Consider the following 20,517-nt stretch of genomic DNA (forward strand, 5'->3'; position numbering starts at 1 on the left):
CGCAACTGAATGCACGCGTGACTCCTTCCTATGCGTACCAAAATTAGGATCTGTTTCTCTGAATTGCCTATTCAAAGCCTAAGAGCTAATTTATGCTAGATCTGAAAATGTGGTCGGCGGCGCCGTATGGATGGTGTGACGCAATCGCGTAGCCTCTGGAGGCACGCAGAGGCCAATTTGGGCCCCGTACCGCATCGCCGTGCACCTCCTCAGATTTTGTAACAATGGGGAGGGCTCTGTATAGCTTACGCATGGACATGATTGGTTGACGGTAGGTGGGGGCAGGAGGTCCTGTACAAACACAAACTCACTTCCTTCACAACAGCTCTGCGCTGCTCCGTGAAGTGCAAGAAGTATGAATGCCCTGACTTCTGCAGAGGCCATATCATCGTAAATGCTGCACGGATTGACTTTTATAACTTAGCTAGTCATGTTGGCAATAGAACAAGCTTTCAAATGATGCCCACCTGACCCCGATAGCGATTTTATAATGGGCAGATTTTGGATTGTGTAAACAACAACAACGACAACAACACTTGTGTGATGATGGGGATGCAGGGTAGTGTTCCAAGCAAAACAACTACATGTGTATAAAGCCACTTATAGTTGAAGAATCTCCTTTGAGTCATAAAGGTGCATTGAAATGACTTAGGAACTGTGCACACTTTGGAGAGGTGTGTGTGTGTGGCCATTTGGAAACGCCAATTAGTCCTCGAACTCAAATCTTTGTCATGGCTTTATTTTATGTTGCACCTAACCCACATTTTTCAGGAATGTTCTTCTAATCTTACTGAATGCATCCAGACTATTTCCAGATTTCGTTATCAACAAATGTGGCGAAAAGTACAGTAAATATAAAATGCACATAAAATTTAGTGTAATGTTTGGATTCAGGCTTGTGTCCGGTAAGCTGTTGTGGAGATTATAGTAAAATTATTAGCCCAAACTGTTCCCTTTCAATTACTACCATGCTTATGCATGTGCTTTTCATGTTTCTTCTTTAAGAAACCTTTAAATGTAGCCCTATCCTTTTCGGCCAATTCCCGCTCATGTAAAGGGTTAAATCGCAAAGCTGTTTCCCAAAACGTTAAAACGTTTGTTATTTACGAACCGCTTCAGACCACTCGTAGAACGGCTACGTGCGCCGTTGGATGTGTCGTTGCCCTTCCGCGTCACTTTGTACACACAAGATCTCCGCCCAACTTAGAATCAAGATGTTGATCTGTCTCTCTCTGACCGCTGATCATTTCAGAACGGAATCGAATACAAAGTTGCCAATTGTTACACGAACTAAGGATAAAAAGGGGCTTCAAATGAAACCCGAGGGTGACTGCATTAAACGATCAATACAGTAGGCCTATAGGCTACAAACAGGCCTACATGCACTGAGTGCACAAAACATTAAGAACACCTTCCTAAGATTGAGTTGCACCCCTTTTTGCCCTCAAAACGGCCTCAATTTGTCGGGGCACGGACACTGCAATGTGTCAAGCGTTCCACAGAAATGCTGGCCCATGTTGATGTCAATGATTCCCACTGTTGTGTCAAGTTGGCTGCATGTCCTTTGGGTGGTGGACCATTCTTGATACACACGGGAAAACTGTTGTGTGAACAATCCAGCAGTGTTGAACTTCTTGACACACTCAAACCGGTGCGCCTGGCACCTACTACCATACCCCGGTCAAAGGCACTTAGATCTTTTGTCTTGCCCGTTCACCCTCTGAATGGCACACATGCATTGTGTGTCGTTATTGTTTCAAGGCTTAAAAATCCTTCTTTAACCCGTCTCCTCCCCTTCATCCTCTCTGATTTTTGAAGCGGATTTAACCAGTGACATCATGTAAGGGATCATAGCGTTCACCTGGATTCACCTGGTCAGTCTGTCATGGAAAGAGCACATGTTCCTAATGTTTTGTACACTGCATTTCTATCATATTGAAATCAATTTCATGTTCAATCAATTGAGCTCTATTTTGCTAATTGTACGGCTATATAGTGTCTGTAATTATTGCCTCAAAATATTTAATGAGGTGCAACAACGTGCGCGTTATAAGCCACGCCCATATTTGCAGCCGTAGGCGCTGATATCGCTCTAGGAGCTGCTCGGTCGTCAGTATTGTGAAATTATGGGGGAAAGCTAATCCGAGGGCAACGCTGCCTTCTCTTTTAGGCCCCAATCACAATCGGCGCCGGCTCCAACAACGCACTTGGTGAACAGAGCCAATGCCTTGTCAATGGGAGTCATTTGTCGCCCGATGAATGGCCTTGACAACGGCGACGATTCTCTTGCAAATGTCTTAGGATGGATACAACTGGTGTCCGTTAGTGTGCCATACAACAGGGGTTACACAAAGGTGTGAGTCGCTCCCTACTTCTTTAGACGTGTTTATTTGTACAGTTGTTGTGTGAATTCGGGCTGTATCACATCTGGCCGTGATTGGAAGTCCCATTGGGCGGCGCACAATTGGCCCAGCGTTGTCCGCGTTTGGCCGGGGTAGGACGTCGTTGTAAATAATAATTTGTTCTTAACTGACCTGTCTAGTTAAAGAAAATAAAACATAATTCTCCACCATACCTCGGCCCTTCCTTCCATCCCTTCAGCCTTAGCTCCTCCTTTTTTAGAGTTTGAGTACATTTTTTTACAGGGACAGTGCACATTTTTAATCAATGTTTCAGTAAAAGTGACGGTTTTAGCCAGCCGGCTAATTACCGACAATAGTCCCCGGGCAGGTTATTAAAAAGAATAGCAATAACAACACAGACAAAACAATGAGCAGTGAGACCATGTGGAACAACATAGGACAAGCAACACGCCGCACGCCGCCCGGGCAACAGCACAATCAATAAAACAAATGACACAAGCTCACACCTCACAAGCTACAGATAACACTGAAAGTGGCAATACACACTTACGGATTTATGTTCACAAGTCTGATTATCCTTTTAGCCAGGTCTTTGTGTTTTTAGTGAAGGTGCGATAAGTGGTGTAGTTTTGTGTGTCTGATGGCAGTGTGTTCCAGACATGGGAAGCTCTCGCCGAGAAAGCAGATTGACTAAAACGTCAACCAAGTGTTTCCTTAGTGGTTTGGATGATCTGGAGGGTCACGTGAAGCGCATGAACATGAATAAGGCTTTGGGGAAAACCACGCTGCTTGAATGTTGTTAATATCGGAGTGACGTTATTGATGTCAAATTGAAATGTTATTGGTCGAATACAACCAGTCTAGGACTTTACAGTGAAACGCTTACTTACAAGACGTTCCCAACAGCGCAGAGTTAAAAAGGAAGACAAATGTTTGCTGAATATAGAAGAAAATAGTAACACACAATTGAAAGAAAACCAATGAGTACCAGTCAATGTGCAGGGGTACGAAGTTTTATTTATTTTATTTTTATTTCACCTTTATTTAACCAGGTAGGCTAGTTGAGAACAAGTTCTCATTTGCAACTGCGACCTGGCCAAAATAAAGCATAGCAGTGTGAACAGACAACACAGAGTTACACATGGAGTAAACAATTAACAAGTCAATAACACAGTAGAAAAAATGGGCAGTCTATATACAATGTGTGCAAAAGGCATGAGGAGGTAGGCGAATAATACAATTTTGCAGATTAACACTGGAGTGATAAATGATCAGATGGTCATGTACAGGTAGAGATATTGGTGTGCAAAAGAGCAGAAAAGTAAATAAATAAAAAACAGTATAAAAATAGTATGGGAATGAGGTAGGTGAAAATGGGTGGGCTATTTACCAATAGACTATGTACAGCTGCAGAGATCGGTTAGCTGCTCGGATAGCTGATGTTTGAAGTTGGTGAGGGAGATAAAAGTCTCCAACTTCAGCGATTTTTGCAGTTCGTTCCAGTCACTGGCAGCAGAGAACTGGAAGGAAAGGCGGCCAAATGAGGTGTTGGCTTTGGGGATGATAAGTGAAATATACCTGCTGGAACGTGTGCTACGGGTGGGTGTTGTTATCGTGACCAGTGAACTGAGATAAGGCGGAGCTTTACCTAGCATAGACTTATAGATGACCTGGAGACAGTGGGTCTGGCGATGAATATGTAGCGAGGGCCAGCCGACTAGTGCATACAAGTCGCAGTGGTGGGTGGTATAAGGTGCTTTAGTGACAAAACGGATGGCACTGTGATAGACTGCATCCAGTTTGCTGAGTAGAGTGTTGGAAGCCATTTTGTAGATGACATCGCCGAAGTCGAGGATCGGTAGGATAGTCAGTTTTACTAGGGTAAGCTTGGCGGCGTGAGTGAAGGAGGCTTTGTTGCGGAATAGAAAGCCGACTCTTGATTTGATTTTCGAATGGAGATGTTTGATGTGAGTCTGGAAGGAGAGTTTGCAGTCTAGCCAGACACCTAGGTACTTATAGATGTCCACATATTCAAGGTCGGAACCATCCAGGGTGGTGATGCTAGTCGGGCATGCGGGTGCAGGCAGCGATCGGTTGAAAAGCATGCATTTGGTTTTACTCGCGTTTAAGAGCAGTTGGAGGCCACGGAAGGAGTGCTGTATGGCATTGAAGCTCGTTTGGAGGTTAGATAGCACAGTGTCCAATGACGGGCCGAAAGTATATAGAATGGTGTCGTCTTCGTAGAGGTGGATCAGGGAATCGCCCGCAGCAAGAGCAACATCATTGATATATACAGAGAAAAGAGTCGGCCCGAGAATTGAACCCTGTGGCACCCCCATAGAGACTGCCAGAGGACCGGACAGCATGCCCTCCGATTTGACACACTGAACTCTGTCTGCAAAGTAATTGGTGGACCAGGCAAGGCAGTCATCCGAAAAACCGAGGCTATTGAGTCTGCCGATAAGAATATGGTGATTGACAGAGTCGAAAGCCTTGGCGAGGTCGATGAAGACGGCTGCACAGTACTGTCTTTTATCGATGGCTGTTATGGTATCGTTTAGTACCTTGAGTGTGGCTGAGGTGCACCCGTGACCGGCTCGGAAACCAGATTGCACAGCGGAGAAGGTACGGTGGGATTCGAGATGGTCAGTGACCTGTTTGTTGACTTGGCTTTCGAAGACCTTAGATAGGCAGGGCAGGATGGATATAGGTCTATAACAGTTTGGGTCCAGGGTGTGTCCTCCTTTGAAGAGGGGGATGACTGCGGCAGCTTTCCAATCCTAGGCGATCTTAGACGATATGAAAGAGAGGTTGAACAGGCTGGTAATAGGGGTTGCGACAATGGCGGCAGATAGTTTCAGAAATAGAGGGTCCAGATTGTCAAGCCCAGCTGATTTGTACGGGTCCAGGTTTTGCAGCTCTTTCAGAAAATCTGCTATCTGGATTTGGGTAAAGGAGAACCTGGAGAGGCTTGGGCGAGGAGCTGCGGGGGGGGCGGAGCTGTTGGCCGAGGTTGGAGTAGCCAGGCGGAAGGCATGGCCAGCCGTTGAGAAGTGCTTATTGAAGTTTTCGATAATCATGGATTTATCGGTGGAGACCGTGTTACCTAGCCTCAGTGCAGTGGGCAGCTGGGAGGAGGTGCTCTTGTTCTCCATGGACTTCAGTGTCCCAGAACTTTTTGGAGTTGGAGCTACAGGATGCAAACTTCTGCCTGAAGAAGCTGGCCTTAGCTTTCCTGACTGACTGCGTGTATTGGTTCCTGACTTCCCTGAACAGTTGCATATCACGGGGGCTATTCGATGCTATTGCAGTCCGCCACAGGATGTTTTTCTGCTGGTCGAGGGCAGTCAGGTCTGGAGTGAACCAAGGGCTGTATCTGTTCTTGGTTCTGCATTTTTTGAACGGAGCATGCTTATCTAAAATGGTGAGGAAGTTACTTTTAAAGAATGACCAGGCATCCTCAACTGACGGGATGAGGTCAATGTCCTTCCAGGATACCCGGGCCAGGTCGATTAGAAAGGCCTGCTCACAGAAGTGTTTTAGGGAGCGTTTGACAGTGATGAGGGGTGGTCGTTTGACTGCGGTTCCGTGGCGGATACAGGCAATGAGGCAGTGATCGCTGAGATCCTGGTTGAAGACAGCTGAGGTGTATTTGAAGGGCAAGTTGGGAGGATGTCTATGAGGGTGCCCTTGTTTACAGAGTTAGGGTTGTACCTGGTGGGTTCCTTGATGATTTGAGTGAGATTGAGGGCATCTAGCTTAGATTGTAGGACTTCCGGGGTGTTAAGCATATCCCAGTTTAGGTCACCTAACAGAACAAACTCTGAAGCTAGATGGGGGGCGATCAATTCACAAATGGTGTCCAGGGCACAGCTGGGAGCTGAGGGTGGTCGGTAGCAGGTGGCAACAGTGAGATACTTATTTCTGGAGAGAGTGATTTTCAAAATTAGTAGTTCAAACTGTTTGGGTATGGACCTGGAAAGTATGACATTACTTTGCAGGCTATCTCTGCAGTAGACTGCGACTCCGCTCCCTTTGGCAGTTCTATCTTGACGGAAGGTGTTATAGTTGGGTATGGAAATCTCTGAATTTTTGGTGGCCTTCCTGAGCCAGGATTCAGACACGGCAAGGACATCGGGGTTAGCAGAGTGTGCTAAAGCAGTGAGTAAAACAAACTTAGGGAGGAGGCTTCTGATGTTGACATGCATAAAACCAAGGCTTTTTCGATCACAGAAGTCAACAAATGAGGGTACCTGGGGACATGCAGGGCCTGGGTTTACCTCCACATCACCCGCGGAACAGAGGAGGAGTAGTATGAGGGTGCGGCTAAAGGCTATCAAAACTGGTCGCCTAGAGCGTTGGGGGCAGAGGATAAGAGGAGCAGGTTTCAGGGCATGGTAGAATATATTCAGGGCATAATGCGCAGACAGGGGTATGGTGGGGTGCGGGTACAGCGGAGGTAAGCCCAGGCACTGGGTGATGATGAGAGAGGTTGTATCTCTGGACATGCTGGTTGTAATGGGTGATGTCACCGCATGTGTGGGGGGTGGGGCAAGGGAGGTAACAGGGGTATGCAGAGTGGATCTAGGGGCTCCATTGTGAACTAAAACAATGATAACTAACCTGAACAACAGTATACAAGGCATATTGACATTTGAGAGAGACATACAGCGAGGCATACAGTAATCACAGGTGTTGAATTGGGAAAGCTAGCTAAAAACAGTAGGCGAGGCTAATCAGCTAGCACAACAAACAGCAGGTAAAATGGCGTTGACTAGGCAACTGGGCCGACAGATAAAACAAACAAGCAGAATGGAGTACCGTGATTAATGGACAGTCCAGCGTGCGTCAGCTATGTAGCCAAGAGATCAGTGTCCAGGGGGCAGCGGTGGATGGACAGGGAAGCTGGACTGGCGAGTGTTATCCAGGTTTAAAAAGAAACTAACAATGACTAAATAGCTTGTAGCTAGTTAGCTGGTTAGCATCTGGAGGTTCTTGAGTGAGTCATAAAAATAAAATTAAAATTAAAAGTAATAGCGATTCCGTATCACAGTGGGTGAGGCAGGTTTCCGGAAGGTATAAACAAAATAAAAATCAAAAAGAGATGGAAAGTAAATGGGTTCAGAGAGTGTTTGGGACGCGGTGATTCAGACGGTTAGCAGGCCTGTGCTAACAAGCTAACAGTTCGTAGGCCCGGGCTAGACAAGCTAGCCGTTAGCTGGCCGAATTAGCAAGCAGGGAGATAGCGAGGACTAGAGAGTTAACCTTTGGGGGACGTCGCGATGGGGTGAGTCTGTTTATTCCTCTTCATGCGGTGACATCGACAGACCGGTCGTGGGCCCGGGTAATTGTAGCCCAGGAGTATGTTACAGGTGCTCTAGTACGCTAGGTGAGCTGGAGACACAGCGTTTCAGAAAGCTCGCGGGCCTTGGCCAGCAGATGGATCTTTGGCGATGTCGCAACGGAAAAGCCTGTTGAAACTACCTCGGACGATTATGTCGGCTGACCAGTCGTGATGGATCGGCGGGGCTCCGTGTCGGCAGTAAAGGGTCCAGGCCAATTGGCAAAAGAGGTATTGTTGGACCTCTTCGGCTAGTCAGGAGATGGGCTTAGCTCGAGGCTAGCTCAAGGCTAACTGGTGCTTGCTTTGGGGCAGAGACGTTAGCCAGGGGTAGCCACACGGATTGCAGCTAGCTAGTTGCGATGATCTGGTGTAAAGGTTCAGAGCTTGCGTTAGGAATCCGGAGATGTGGTAGAGAAAAAGCAGTCTGATATGCTCTGGGTTGATGTCGCGCTGGTGTCCTAGTTAGCCACTGCTAGCGGTCTTCAAAGCTAACTGAGTACTAGCTAGTAGCTAGTTAGCTGGCTAGCTTCTGATGGGGGTTCCGGTTCTAAAGTATAGAAAAAGCAGATCCGTACCACATATGGTGATGCGGGTTGCAGGAGAGTATATTCAGCCTATAGTTGGAAAATGAGATTAAAGTATGTACGAAATATATACAGAAAAAAAACGAGAAACTATATTTACACCAGACAGGACGGGACAAGACAAAACACACGTCCGACTGCTACGCCATCTTGGTTGAGAGAAGTAGTTGAGGTAATACAGTATGTCCATGTGGGTAGGGGTACAAATGACTGGGAAATCGGGATATATAATAAACAGAGTAGCAGCAGCGTATGTGGAGTGTGTGTGTGTTAGTTTATGTAGTGTGTGTGTGTGTGTGTGTGTGTTGGAGTTTCAGTGTAGTATGTGTGGGTAGAGTCAAGTGAGTGTGCATAGAGCCAGTGCAAAAAAAATAATAACTACATATTAAAGGTGGTCTGTGTGATGTATGTATGTATCTATCAGTGCAGGCTGCTGAGGGGAGGAGGGCTCAAAATGAGGAATGGAGTCGATGGAATGCTATCAAACACATCAAAGATGTGGTTTCCATGTGGTTGACTCCATTCCATGAACTCCATTCCAGCCATTATGAGCCCTCCTCCCCTCAGCAGCCTCCAATGGTATGTATGCATGTTATGTCATATTTTACCGATTTGAATCACCGTGTATTAATAAGTCATGTGGTTAATGTTTTTGTGTGTTGTTTGCCTTCTCTCTCTTTCTCTCGTTCTGTTTTTCTTTTCTTTCAGGCCTTTTGTCTGCTTGTCTGCTTTTTCTGCCTGTCTTGACATTCTTATATTCCACTAGCCTTGCATGAGTTTCTGTAAGTTTATTTATTTTTCTTCCGTTCTTTATGTATGTCTCATGACGTGAGCACAACACACACACACACACACACACACATTCCTGTACTTGATATCAGTGTGTGTCAAACTTGTCATCAACATTGTTTTGGTGCTGATCTCTATATATTCAGCATTTCTAAATTCTGTCTCTTAGTCTCCCCCCTCCTCTCCCCTTAAAACTCCAGCCCAAAAAATAGAAACCGGTCCTCTTCCTTCTCACGCCTCGTTAGTCAGTGACTCCATTTATATGTCACGAGTCATATTCTCAAGGCAGATTTATTCATATTCCGGTATGGGATCTGTGGCGAAGATTAGGGAGAAGGAGGCTTTGTGACTAATGATGATAGGCTTGTGATGATGAGCCTGGTCCAGGGCCATAAACATTCATGTAAGGAGGCACTTGTGCTGAGTGGCTGTCTTAATCATACTGAGTGTTGCTGCTCAAGTCTCCCAGCATTAAGCTGCTTCAGTGGGCAGCGAGAGGGCAAGGCCAGGGGACAGGGGAGGGATAGGGGGACGACTCTGGCCTTTTCTTCTTAGGTCTCAGGTGAGACTTAAAGGTCGTATAAAAATAGAAACAGGTTTGGACGTGCCTTTGAAAATGAAGGGAGAAGGAGAAAAATTGAGCGCTAGTGGGAGTGAGGCAGAGGCAGAGGCAGAGGCAGAGGCAGAGGCAGAGGCAGAGGCAGAGGCAGAGGCAGAGGCAGAGGCAGAGGCAGAGGGAGGGACAAAGGCTCATCTTATGTTCGCTACATTCCTCTCTTCCCTCTCTCTGTAAGAGGCATATGAACAGAGGCTGATTGGCTTCAACTCTCCTTTGAAGCCTGTTGAGTAAGTGATTGTGTGTGTGTGTGTGTGTGTGTGTGTGTGTGTGTGTGTGTGTGTGTGTGTGTGTGTGTGTGTGTGTGTGTGTGTGCTCAACAGGAGCTTATTATGCCTTGCATTCTCAAAGCCCTACTGAAATAAGTGCACAAGGAATGAGCTCAGTTTTCTTCCCACTAGAGCATTATGTTGTTGTTGATAAAACATTCCTCCGATGTTTGTAACCCTGTAATGCATTTTCCTCACACTCAACAGGTCATGCAGGAGGGTCTCCTATTTAACCTGGTTCTTCTGTGTTTCTCCTTCTTCATCTAGTATGCGTTCTGTACACACAAGGCATCAGCAATAAGGAGTGGAGAGAGGTAAGTCCCCTTCAGTTAGCCTAAACAGTACACCAGAGACTGAATTGAAAAGGGCCTGATATTCAACATGGTCTTAGGCACTCAAACGTCAATATTTATACAAGTAAATGATGAAATGAATCCTCAACCCAATCATAGATTCCCCATCTCTGAATCTTTTCTCCTATGATTAATAATACTGAAATATCAGACCCATATAACTCCTATAGATAGCGGTGTTAGGTTTCTGTGCATGTATTACTCTGTCTGTGTCCCAAATGGCACCCTATTTCCTGGTCAAACGTAGTGCACTATGTATGAAATAGGGTGCCATTTGGGAGGCAACCTCTGACATCAGTAATGTCACTCTCAAGTAATGAATTCTCAATATTTTATACATTTATTTATTTGGAATTGAGATGCACCATCACATTTTTTTGAGCACGGTCAATTAATTTCTCTCTCTATTAGAAATCAATTGTATGTCACGAATGTGGTCTGTCAAATACTCGCATTAAATTGAAGGAAATATCTTGCATGCTTTTGACCCTTAACCTTTTCATCCTCTCTCTCTCAAGTTTGGAAGGACAGAGGTGATTGAAAACACTCTCAACCCGGAGTTTGTTCGTAAATTCATCTTGGATTATTTCTTTGAGGAACGACAGAATCTGAGATTTGACCTGTAAGTCAAACTAAATATTTGTATGTGCCTCTGTATTTTTCACTTCCTTTGTGTAGTTGTGTGTGTATTAAAGTGTGTGTGTGTGTATTAAAGAATGTATCTACAGTGTGCATTGTCAGTATGGATTGGGGTCCCTGCCTAGTGTCCTGTCAGTGTGTGTGTTTGCAATCTTATGTGTGTGCAGCCTTGTGTGTATCGGTGTCCCTCCTTGTCATCCTGTCAGAGTAGGTATTTAAATCTCTCTCTGACATGCGAGGGATCAAGAGGTCACGTGGGCACTCTCTCGACGATACGAGAGAGAAAATAAAGGTGTGTGTGTGTGTGTGTGTGTGTGTGTGTGTGTGTGTGTGTGTGTGTGTGTGTGTGTGTGTGTGTGTGCCCATTGTCATGAAACTGAAAACCAACTAGGACCTGTGAATTACAACTGAAAAAAACACATTCCTTTACTGAGAGAGACACTAACTGAATACACACCGCTAACTGAATACACACCGCTAACTGAATACACACCGCTGACTGAATACACACCGCTGACTGAATACACACCGCTGACTGAATACACACCGCTGACTGAATACACACCGCTGACTGAATACACACCGCTGACTGAATACACACCGCTGACTGAATACACACCGCTGACTGAATACACACAACTGACTGAATACACACATATCTCTATTTACACGAATAGCATAATTTATTCCATGTGAATTGGTCTGACTGGGATGCCAGGAGAACGCTACCTGCCCCAATGCATAGTGCTAACTGTAAAGTTTATAGTGGAGGAGGAATTATGGTCTGGGCTTTTATTTCATGGTTCAGGCTAGGCCCTTTAGTTCCAGTGATGGGAAATCGTAACACTACAGCATACAATGACATTCTAGACGATTATGTGCTTCCAACTTTATGGCAACAGTTTGGGGAAGGCCCTTTCCTGTTTCAGCATGAAAATTCCCCCATGCACAAAGTGAGATCCATACAGAAATTGTTCATCGAGATAAGTGTGGAAGAACTTGATTGGCCTATATTGAGCCCTGACCTCATCTTTGGGATGAATTGAAATGCCGACTGCGAGCCAGGCTTAATCTCCCAACATTAGTTCCTGACCTCACTAATGCTCTTTGTGAATGAATAGCAAGCAAGTCCTCCAGCAACGTTCCAACGTCTGGTGGAAAGCCTTCCCAGAAGAGTGGAGGCTGTTATAGCAGCAAAGGGGGACCAACTCTATATTAATGCCCATGATTTTGGAATCAGAGGTTCGACAAGCAGGTGTCCACATACTCTTGGTCATGTAGTGTACACTCTACTGATTCGTGTGTGTAATGATGACATTGTTACTCACAATTTTCTCACTCTAATGAGAGGGGGACAGGAGTTATTACTGTAACTTTTACTGAGCTCAGGACAAATATATATATGTGTGTGTGTGTGTGTGTGTGTGTGTGTGTGTGTGTGTGTGTGTGTGTGTGTGTATACTGCTCAAAAAAATAAAGGGAACACTTAAACAACACAATGTAACTCTAAGTCAATCACACTTCTGTGAAATCGAACTGTCCACTTAGGAAGCAACACTGATTGACAATAAATGTCACATGCTGTTGTGCAAATGGAATAGACAACAGGTGGAAATTATATGTAATTAATTAGCAAGACACCCCCAATAAAGGAGTGGTTCTGCAGGTTGTGACCACAGACCACTTCTCAGTTCCTATGCTTCCTGGCTGATATTTTGGTCACTTTTGAATGCTGGCGGTGCTTTCACTCTAGTGGTAGCATGAGACGGAGTCTACAACCCACACAAGTGGCTCATGTAGTACAGTTCATCCAGTATGGCACATCAATGCGAGCTGTGGCAAGAAGGTTTGCTGTGTTTGTCGGCGTAGTGTCCAGAGCATGGAGGCGCTACCAGGAGACAGGCCAGTACATCAGGAGACGTGGAGGAGGCCGTAGGAGGGCAACAACCCAGCAGCAGGACCGCTACCTCCACCTTTGTGCAAGGAGGAGCAGGAGGAGCTCTGCCAGAGCCCTGCAAAATGACCTCCAGCAGGCCACAAATGTGCATGTGTCTGCTCAAACGGTCAGAAACATACTCCATGAGGGTGGTATGAGGGCCCGACGTCCACAGGTGGGGGTTGTGCTTACAGCCCAACACCGTGCAGGACGTTTGGCATTTGCCACAGAACACCAAGATTGGCAAATTCGCCACTGGCGCCCTGTGCTGTTCACAGATGAAAGCAGGTTCACACTGAGCACATGTGACAGACGTGATTGAGTCTGGAGACGCCGTGGAGAACGTTCTGCTGCCTGCAACATCCTCCAGCATGACCGTTTTGGCAGTGGGTCAGTCATGGTGTGGGATGGGGTGGCATTTCTTTGGGGAGCACACAGCCCTCCATGTGCTCGCCAGAGGTAGCCTGACTGCCATTAGTTACCGAGATGAGATCCTCAGACCCCTTGTGAGACCATATGCTGGTGCGGTTGGCCCTGGTTCCTCATCATGCAAGACAGTGCTAGACCTCATGTGGCTGGAGTGTGTCAGCAGTTCCTGCAAGAGGAAGGCATTGATGCTATGGACTGGCCCGCCCGTTCCCCAGACCTGAATCCAATTGAGCACATCTGGGACATCATGTCTCGCTCCATCCACCAACGCCACAGACTGGAGCATGCCCAGGCGTTGTAGGGAGGTCATACAGGCACGTGGAGGCCACACACACTACTGAACCTCATTTTGACTCGTTTTAACCTCTTGCGACGAGCAATCCCGGATCCGGGATCGTAATCATAGCCTCAAACGGATTAGCATAACGCAGCGGACATAAATAACCCTAGTAACTTTTCCTATTCATGAAAATCGCAAATGAAATGAAATAAATATATTCAAACACAAGCTTAGCCTTTTGTTACCAACACGGTCATCTCAGATTTTCAAAATATGCGTTACAGCCAACACTAGACAAGCATTTGTGTAAGTTTATCATGGCATAATGCTATGCTAGCTCTGCTGGCAGCAGGCAACGTTTTCACGAAAATAGGAAAAGCAACCAAATTAAATCATTTACCTTTTGAAGAACTTCGGATGCTTTCACTCAGGAGACTCCCAGTTAGATAGCAAATGTTCCTTTTTTCCAAAAATATTATTTTTGTAGGCGAAATAGCTCCCGTTTGTTCATCATGCTTGGCTGAGAAATCGACCGGAAAATGCTACCACTACAATGCCAAACTTTTCTTAATTAACTCCATAATATCAACAGAAACACGGCAAACGTTGTTTAGGATCCGCCCCCAAGGTGTTTTTGACATATCTATTCAATAATATATCCATCGAGGCAATTGGTTTCTCATAAGAAGCGATTGGAAAAATGGCTACCTCAGTATTTTACGCAAGATTTTCTGCGGGAGACACCATGTGACCACTTGCTATATATGGTCCCTTACGGCTATTCTTCAATGGAAATGCGTAAAAAGACGTCACAATGCTGTAGACACCTTGGGGAATACGTGGAAAACGTAAGCTCATTCGTAGCTCATTCATAGCCATATAAGGAGTCATTGGCATCAGGCGGTTTTAAAAAATGCGGCACTTCCTGGTTGGAGTTTTATCTGGGTTTCGCCTGTAACATCAGTTCTGTAGCACTCACAGACAAGATCTTTGCAGTTTTGGAAACGTCAGAGTGTCTTCTTTCCAAAGCTGTCAACTATATGCAGTCGAGCATCTTTTCATGACAAAATATCTTGTTTAAAACGGGAACGTTTTTCATCCAAAAATTAATAGCGCCCCCTAATGCATAACTGGTTTTAAGGACATTACATCAAAGTTGGATCAGCCGGTCATGTGGTTTTCCACTTTAATTTTGAGTGTGACTCCAAATCCAGACCTCCATGGGATGATACATTTTATTTCCATTGATCATTTTTGTGTGATTTTTGTTGTCAGCACATTCAACTATGTAAAGAAAAAAGTATTTAATAAGAATATTTCATTCATTCAGATCTAGGATGTGTTATTTTAGTGTTCCCTTTATTTTTTTGAGCAGTGTATACACACACACACACACACACAGAGTCTGGGAGGCAGGACTACACAACAGGCTATAAATAGACTAGGGAGCCCTAATGTAATTCAGCCAGGTGGAGAGAGTGTAAATGGAGTGTGAGTGAGAGAGGAAAAGCGTATGTGTTAAGGGGAGTCCTTGTGTTTTGCTGTGTGTAATATGCGGTAGGCTATGTATTGTATAAAGGCATAAACATGATCTTAATTCAGTGTTCTTTTCAGGCTTGGGCTCATATGCAGTATAGGCCTATGCAGATGCATAAGCTCTAATATGCTTATGGATATTTTGAATGAATCATCACCTTTTTAAAAAAAGGCTTTGAAAAAAACATGTTTTCCACTCAGTTTCAATCTGTTGTTAAATCTTCTTTCTTGTTGATCATTTCAAATTGATCATCACAGGGTGGTGAGTTTTAAAAGCACATACTGTTTGAATGATGCGTTTGATTTGATTTTCCATAGCATTTGCGTTGATGTCAGAGTGATTAGAGGGACAATGGAGCCCTGAGTACCAGCCCATTAGGATCTGACGGTCGTTAGCCAGTCGGGTACTGCCAACGCCTGTCCAGAGTAAATAAAAGCAGATTACCGTGACCCAGCAGTCACATAGAATAAAACTGCGTTCATGACTGCCAGTGTGGCGGTAATACGGCAAGTGGGACAGGTGTTGTGGGACAGTTTTGGCAGCTGAATAAAGGCAATACACTTGCCTTGTGCTGTGTGTCTCAGGAAATTCTGATTTTCATGAATGTAAGTGATCTGTTCAATGGAATAGAACATCAGAGCTGCTGTGCCTCCAGTGCCTTGTGAGTTACACAACAAACATCCCAGAGCTCATTCTGACAATTCACCATCCCATCTCCCTGACAGTGGCAGTATGCCACATAATCTGTCCTGCGTGCTAGACGGGGAGAGTGTGTCTGTGTGTGTTAGGGGAGGCTGGCACAGGACTAGAGCCCAGAGACCCACGAGTATCACACGGCGAGAGATATTCCCTCTCATCTCCCATCAACAGAATCCGAGCCTACTGGTTCTTTGATGTGTGTAATTGAGTAAGGCCATCCTGTAGAGACAAACATGGACATAGATGATAGTGGATGAAAACACGGGCCTGTTTGAATACACCATTTCCCCTCGGGCACCCATACTGTTTTCTGTCAACAGAATGGTATCTATTTCTGGCCTATGTGATCGTGAGGAGGTGGTGTTCCCATATGTGATTGAAATGGATTCTATGTTCTGTGGCTGACGATGTATGGCAGTGTTGCTCATCCTTGTCGTTAAAGCTCCAGTGTGGGATATGGAAAGCTATTCAATGGTCAATGTTTCAATAGTCTCGGCTGTATAACAAAACAAGTGACGGGATCATTTTGCTGTTAAAAGCACATTTCCTGTAAATCTAAATGACTAACATAATTAATGGGGGATCCATGCCATGACTTTATTGTCATTTTAGATTCTCCCTGAATCTAGTTGTTATTTTGGTGTTTCTTAGTTCTCAAATGTGATCTTCTTTAAAAAAAAAATACGGTGCTCCATTTTCTTTTCTACATTTTATATCTGGTTTAAGTTTACACTGAATTATGTTTTACTGCCACGATTTAGCATGTAGGGGAAACTGACTGTAGACCATCTTTTTAACCAGAGGCCGACGAGCACTGGTCCGTTCTCCTTGGTGGTTTGTTTCGATTTAAATGTAGTGGTTCTCTCTGTCAGAAAAACCACCGGGGCAACAGTAGTGGGTCTTTGTAGCACTGTTACCCTCTCAACTACGTGAGGCTCAGTCTACATAAAATAGCTTTCAAATATTACCTAAAAAAATAGACGCCTATTTTTGGGAGCTGTGTAGCATGAACTGGACTGTGAAATTACTGCAGCTGATTGCAGCCCTGTTGGACAAGAACCCCCTTCCCGAACTGGCTCTCACACAGACACAGATAGACACCCGTATTGGTACAAGGATACAAGCACACGCACAAACACTAAAACGGCCAGGGAGTCAACCGTTTCGACATTTCAGGATACTATACAATTATTGAAAAGCACAAGAAGAGTTAATAATACTCTGTGTGTCATCATTGCTTTATACATTTACTGAGCGGTCTGACTGTCCCATTCTATAGATCACCTGCTGCTCCTAGCTGTACTGCTGTGATCTCCATGGCCCTCTAACAGTGTGTGTTACTCTTCTCCAGGTACGACGTCGACTCAAAGAGCGCCAACCTGTCGAAACATGTAAGTCTCTCTTCTTTCTGTGTGTGTGTGTGTGTGTGTGCACGCTTTGGGGGTTCATCCTATTGTCATTAGCACCCCCTTACTACAGCAGTCAATCTCTGTTCTGTAATGACTGGGTTTAGTATTTCATAGTGGGGTTACCTCCCCTGGGCAGCCAGTGTGTTTTAGCATAACTGTACGCTCACTCTCTCTCTCACGCACTCACTCGCTCTCAGTTCCATGTGATGCACTGTGTGTTCTATTCCTTCGCCTGTCTATTGTCATCGCTGTGAACAAGAACAGTAATTTCATGTAAGAATGCCATCAGTCTGTCTTTGTTGACACACAAACCCTGATTCTTCTTTTATAATGATATTATTTTGATTTACATTTAGATAGGCAGAACCCGGTAGGCAGGCAGGCACACACACGTCCCGGTGGGATCTATTTTGATCTTATCTGTCTTATAAAATCGAGAATAAGAGAGGCAGAGAGACCCGCTGCAGTCTTACCACGAGGACCCTATCTGTGCCTGTCACACGCTCGGGGAATTGCTCATTCATGTGGTCCCATTCTCTCTTCTGCACACCATTCTGTTCCACTAATGTGTCTCTGTCTGCGAGCTCCCCCCCCAAGGAGTTTGAGTTCTGTACTTTTGCCTTGGACACCTGTTCCAAGATTGAATTAAAATAAGTTGAATGGAAATAGTCCTAGAGCAAGAGTCGCATGTGTGCAGGCTTTCGTACCAGCCCAACTCTAACACACCTGATGCTCCCCATCCAACCTGACGTAGCTTGAGAGGATTTGCAGAGAAGAATGAGAGTATCTTCCCAAAAACAGGTGTGCCAAGCTTGTAGCAGCATACACAAGAATACTCGAGGCACCACACTGCCAGGTCTCTGACCTCCTCCCTATAGGCTTTCTCATCGTTGTCGGTCATCAGGCCTACCACCGTTGTGTGGTCAGCAAACTTAATGATGGTATTGGAGTCATGAAAGGAGGGGACTAAGCACGCACCCGCAAGGGGCTCCCGTGTTGAGGATCAGGTTGCCAGATGTGTTGTCCAGGATTCATTTGCACAGGGAGGTGTTTAGTCCCAGGGTCCTTAGATTAGTGATGAGCTTTGAGGGCACTATGGTGTTGAATGCTGAGCTGTAGTCAATGAACAGCATTCTCACATAGGTATTTGTTTTGTCCAGGTGGGAAAGGGAGCTGTGTAGTGCAATAGAGATTGCGTCATCTGTGGATCTGTTGGGGCGATATGCATATTGGAGTGGGTCCAGGGTTTCTGAGATTATGGTGTTGATGAGAGCCATGACCAGCCTTTCAAAGCACTTCATGGCTACAGACCTGAGTGCAACAGGTCGGTAGTCATTTAGGCAGGTTACCTTAGTGTTCTTGGGCACAGGGACTATGGTGGTCTGCTTAAAACATGTAGATATTACAGATTCAGTCAGGGAGAGGTTGAATATGTCAGTGAAGACACTTGCCAGTTGGCCAGCGCATGCTCGGAGTACACGTCCTGGTAAACCGTCTGGCCCTGTGACCTTTTTAATATCGACCTGTTTAAAGGTCTTACTCATATCGGCTACAGAGAGCGTGATCACACAGTCGTCCGGAACAGCTGGTGCTCTCATGCATGCTTCCGTGTTGCTTGCATAGAATTAATTTAGCTCGTCTGGTAGTCTCATGTCACTGGGCAGTTCACTGTTGGGTTTTCCTTTTGTAGTCTGTAATAGCCACATCTGACGAGCGTCAGAGCCAGTGTAGTACGATTCAATCTTGGTCCTCTATTAACTCGTTGCCTCTTTGATGGTTCGCCGGAGGGCATAGTGGGAATTCTTAAGGGCGTCCGGGTTAGTGTCCCACTCCTTGAAAGAGGCGGCTCTACCTTTTAGCTCAGTGCGAATGTTGCCTGTAATCCATGGTTTCTGGTTCGGGTATGTACGTACGGTCGCTGCGGGGACAATGTCATCGATGCACTTATTGATGAAGTCGGTGACTCGACGTATACTCCTCAATGCCATCGGATGAATCCCAGAACATATTCCAGTCTGTGCTAGAAAAACATTCCTGTAGCTTAGCATTTGCATTATCTGACCAAACAGCCATGCACACAGCCATGCAATGTCCATAGACCACCAAGTGCCGAAGCGCAAAAAATCCTCTGTCCTCGGTTGCAACACTCACTTCCGATTTCCAAACGGCCTATGAAGCAACATCAGTACAATAACTGTTCGGCGGGAGCTTCATGAAATGGTTTCCATGGCCGAGCAGCCGCCCACAAGCCTAAGATCACCGTGCACAATGCCAAGCATCGGCTGGAGTAGTGTAAAGCTAGGCACCATTGGACTCTGGAGCAGTGGAAATGTGTTCTCTGGCAGTCCAATGGACGTATCTGGGTTTGGCGGATGTCAGGAGAACCCTACCTGCCCCAATACATAGTGCTAACTGTAAAGTTTAGTGAAGGGAAATCTTAATGCTACAGCATACAATGACATTCTAGAATATTCTTTGCTTCCAAATTTGTGGCACCATTTTGGGGAAAGCCCTTCTCTGTTTCAGCATGACAATGCCCCCGTACACAAAGTGAGGTCCATACAGAAATGGTTTGTCGAGATCGGTGTGGAGGACCTTGACTGGCCTGCACAGGGGGCATTGTCGGACACCTTGGGATGAATTGGAACGCCAACTGCGAGCCAGGCCTAATTGCTCAACATTGTGGCTGAATGGAAGCAAGTCCCCACAGCAATGTTCCAATATCTAGTGGAAAACCTTCCCAGATCAGTGTAGAGCACATATGTCAGAGTCAAGGCCCGCGGGCCACATCCGGCCCGCGAGAAGGTTTTTTACGGCCCCTGGGATGATCTTGATTTATTATTAGAACCGGCCCGCAGACCGCAGCAAGCCGGCAGCCCGCAGATCTTTTACACGCACCAATACTACATTTCCCACAATGCAACGGTGACGCACCGAGCAGTAGGCTGCTTCATTTCAATATTTATTGGCACAGCAGTTGTCAGCATCACAGTAAAATTAACTTTCAGATACCCATCAAAAATGGCAAAACGGAAGGTGGACACTGAGAACCGGGGGGTTTCAAACAAGGTGGGAGTCGGAGTATTTGTTCACGGAGGTAGCTGGAAAACCTGTGTGTCTTCTGTGTGGAGAAAGTGTGGCGGTACTGAAAGAGTATAATCTGAGACGACATTATGAAACGAAACACGTGGACAAAAACAAGAATATGGACATGGAACAAAGGCTACAAAAGGCCTCAAAGGAAGGCTCTGTTCAAAAAAGCCAAATCAC

The 20,517-nt window shown here is 45.6% G+C and overlaps 1 protein-coding gene across 2 annotated transcripts in view; it reads left to right on the forward strand.

The window, feature by feature from the left end:
- LOC123994721 (copine-8) overlaps positions 1 to 20,517 on the forward strand; it is a 131,208-nt gene that overhangs the window by 48,058 nt on the left and 62,633 nt on the right. For both annotated transcript variants that reach the window (XM_046297649.1, XM_046297648.1), the window contains 3 exons: positions 10,233 to 10,279; positions 10,837 to 10,940; positions 17,190 to 17,229. In XM_046297649.1, the coding sequence (XP_046153605.1) occupies positions 10,233 to 10,279; positions 10,837 to 10,940; positions 17,190 to 17,229 (191 nt within the window). The remainder of the gene's footprint in view (positions 1 to 10,232; positions 10,280 to 10,836; positions 10,941 to 17,189; positions 17,230 to 20,517) is intronic.

The sequence above is a fragment of the Oncorhynchus gorbuscha genome, linkage group LG14, assembly GCF_021184085.1.
Source record: "Oncorhynchus gorbuscha isolate QuinsamMale2020 ecotype Even-year linkage group LG14, OgorEven_v1.0, whole genome shotgun sequence".
NCBI lineage: Eukaryota > Metazoa > Chordata > Actinopteri > Salmoniformes > Salmonidae > Oncorhynchus > Oncorhynchus gorbuscha.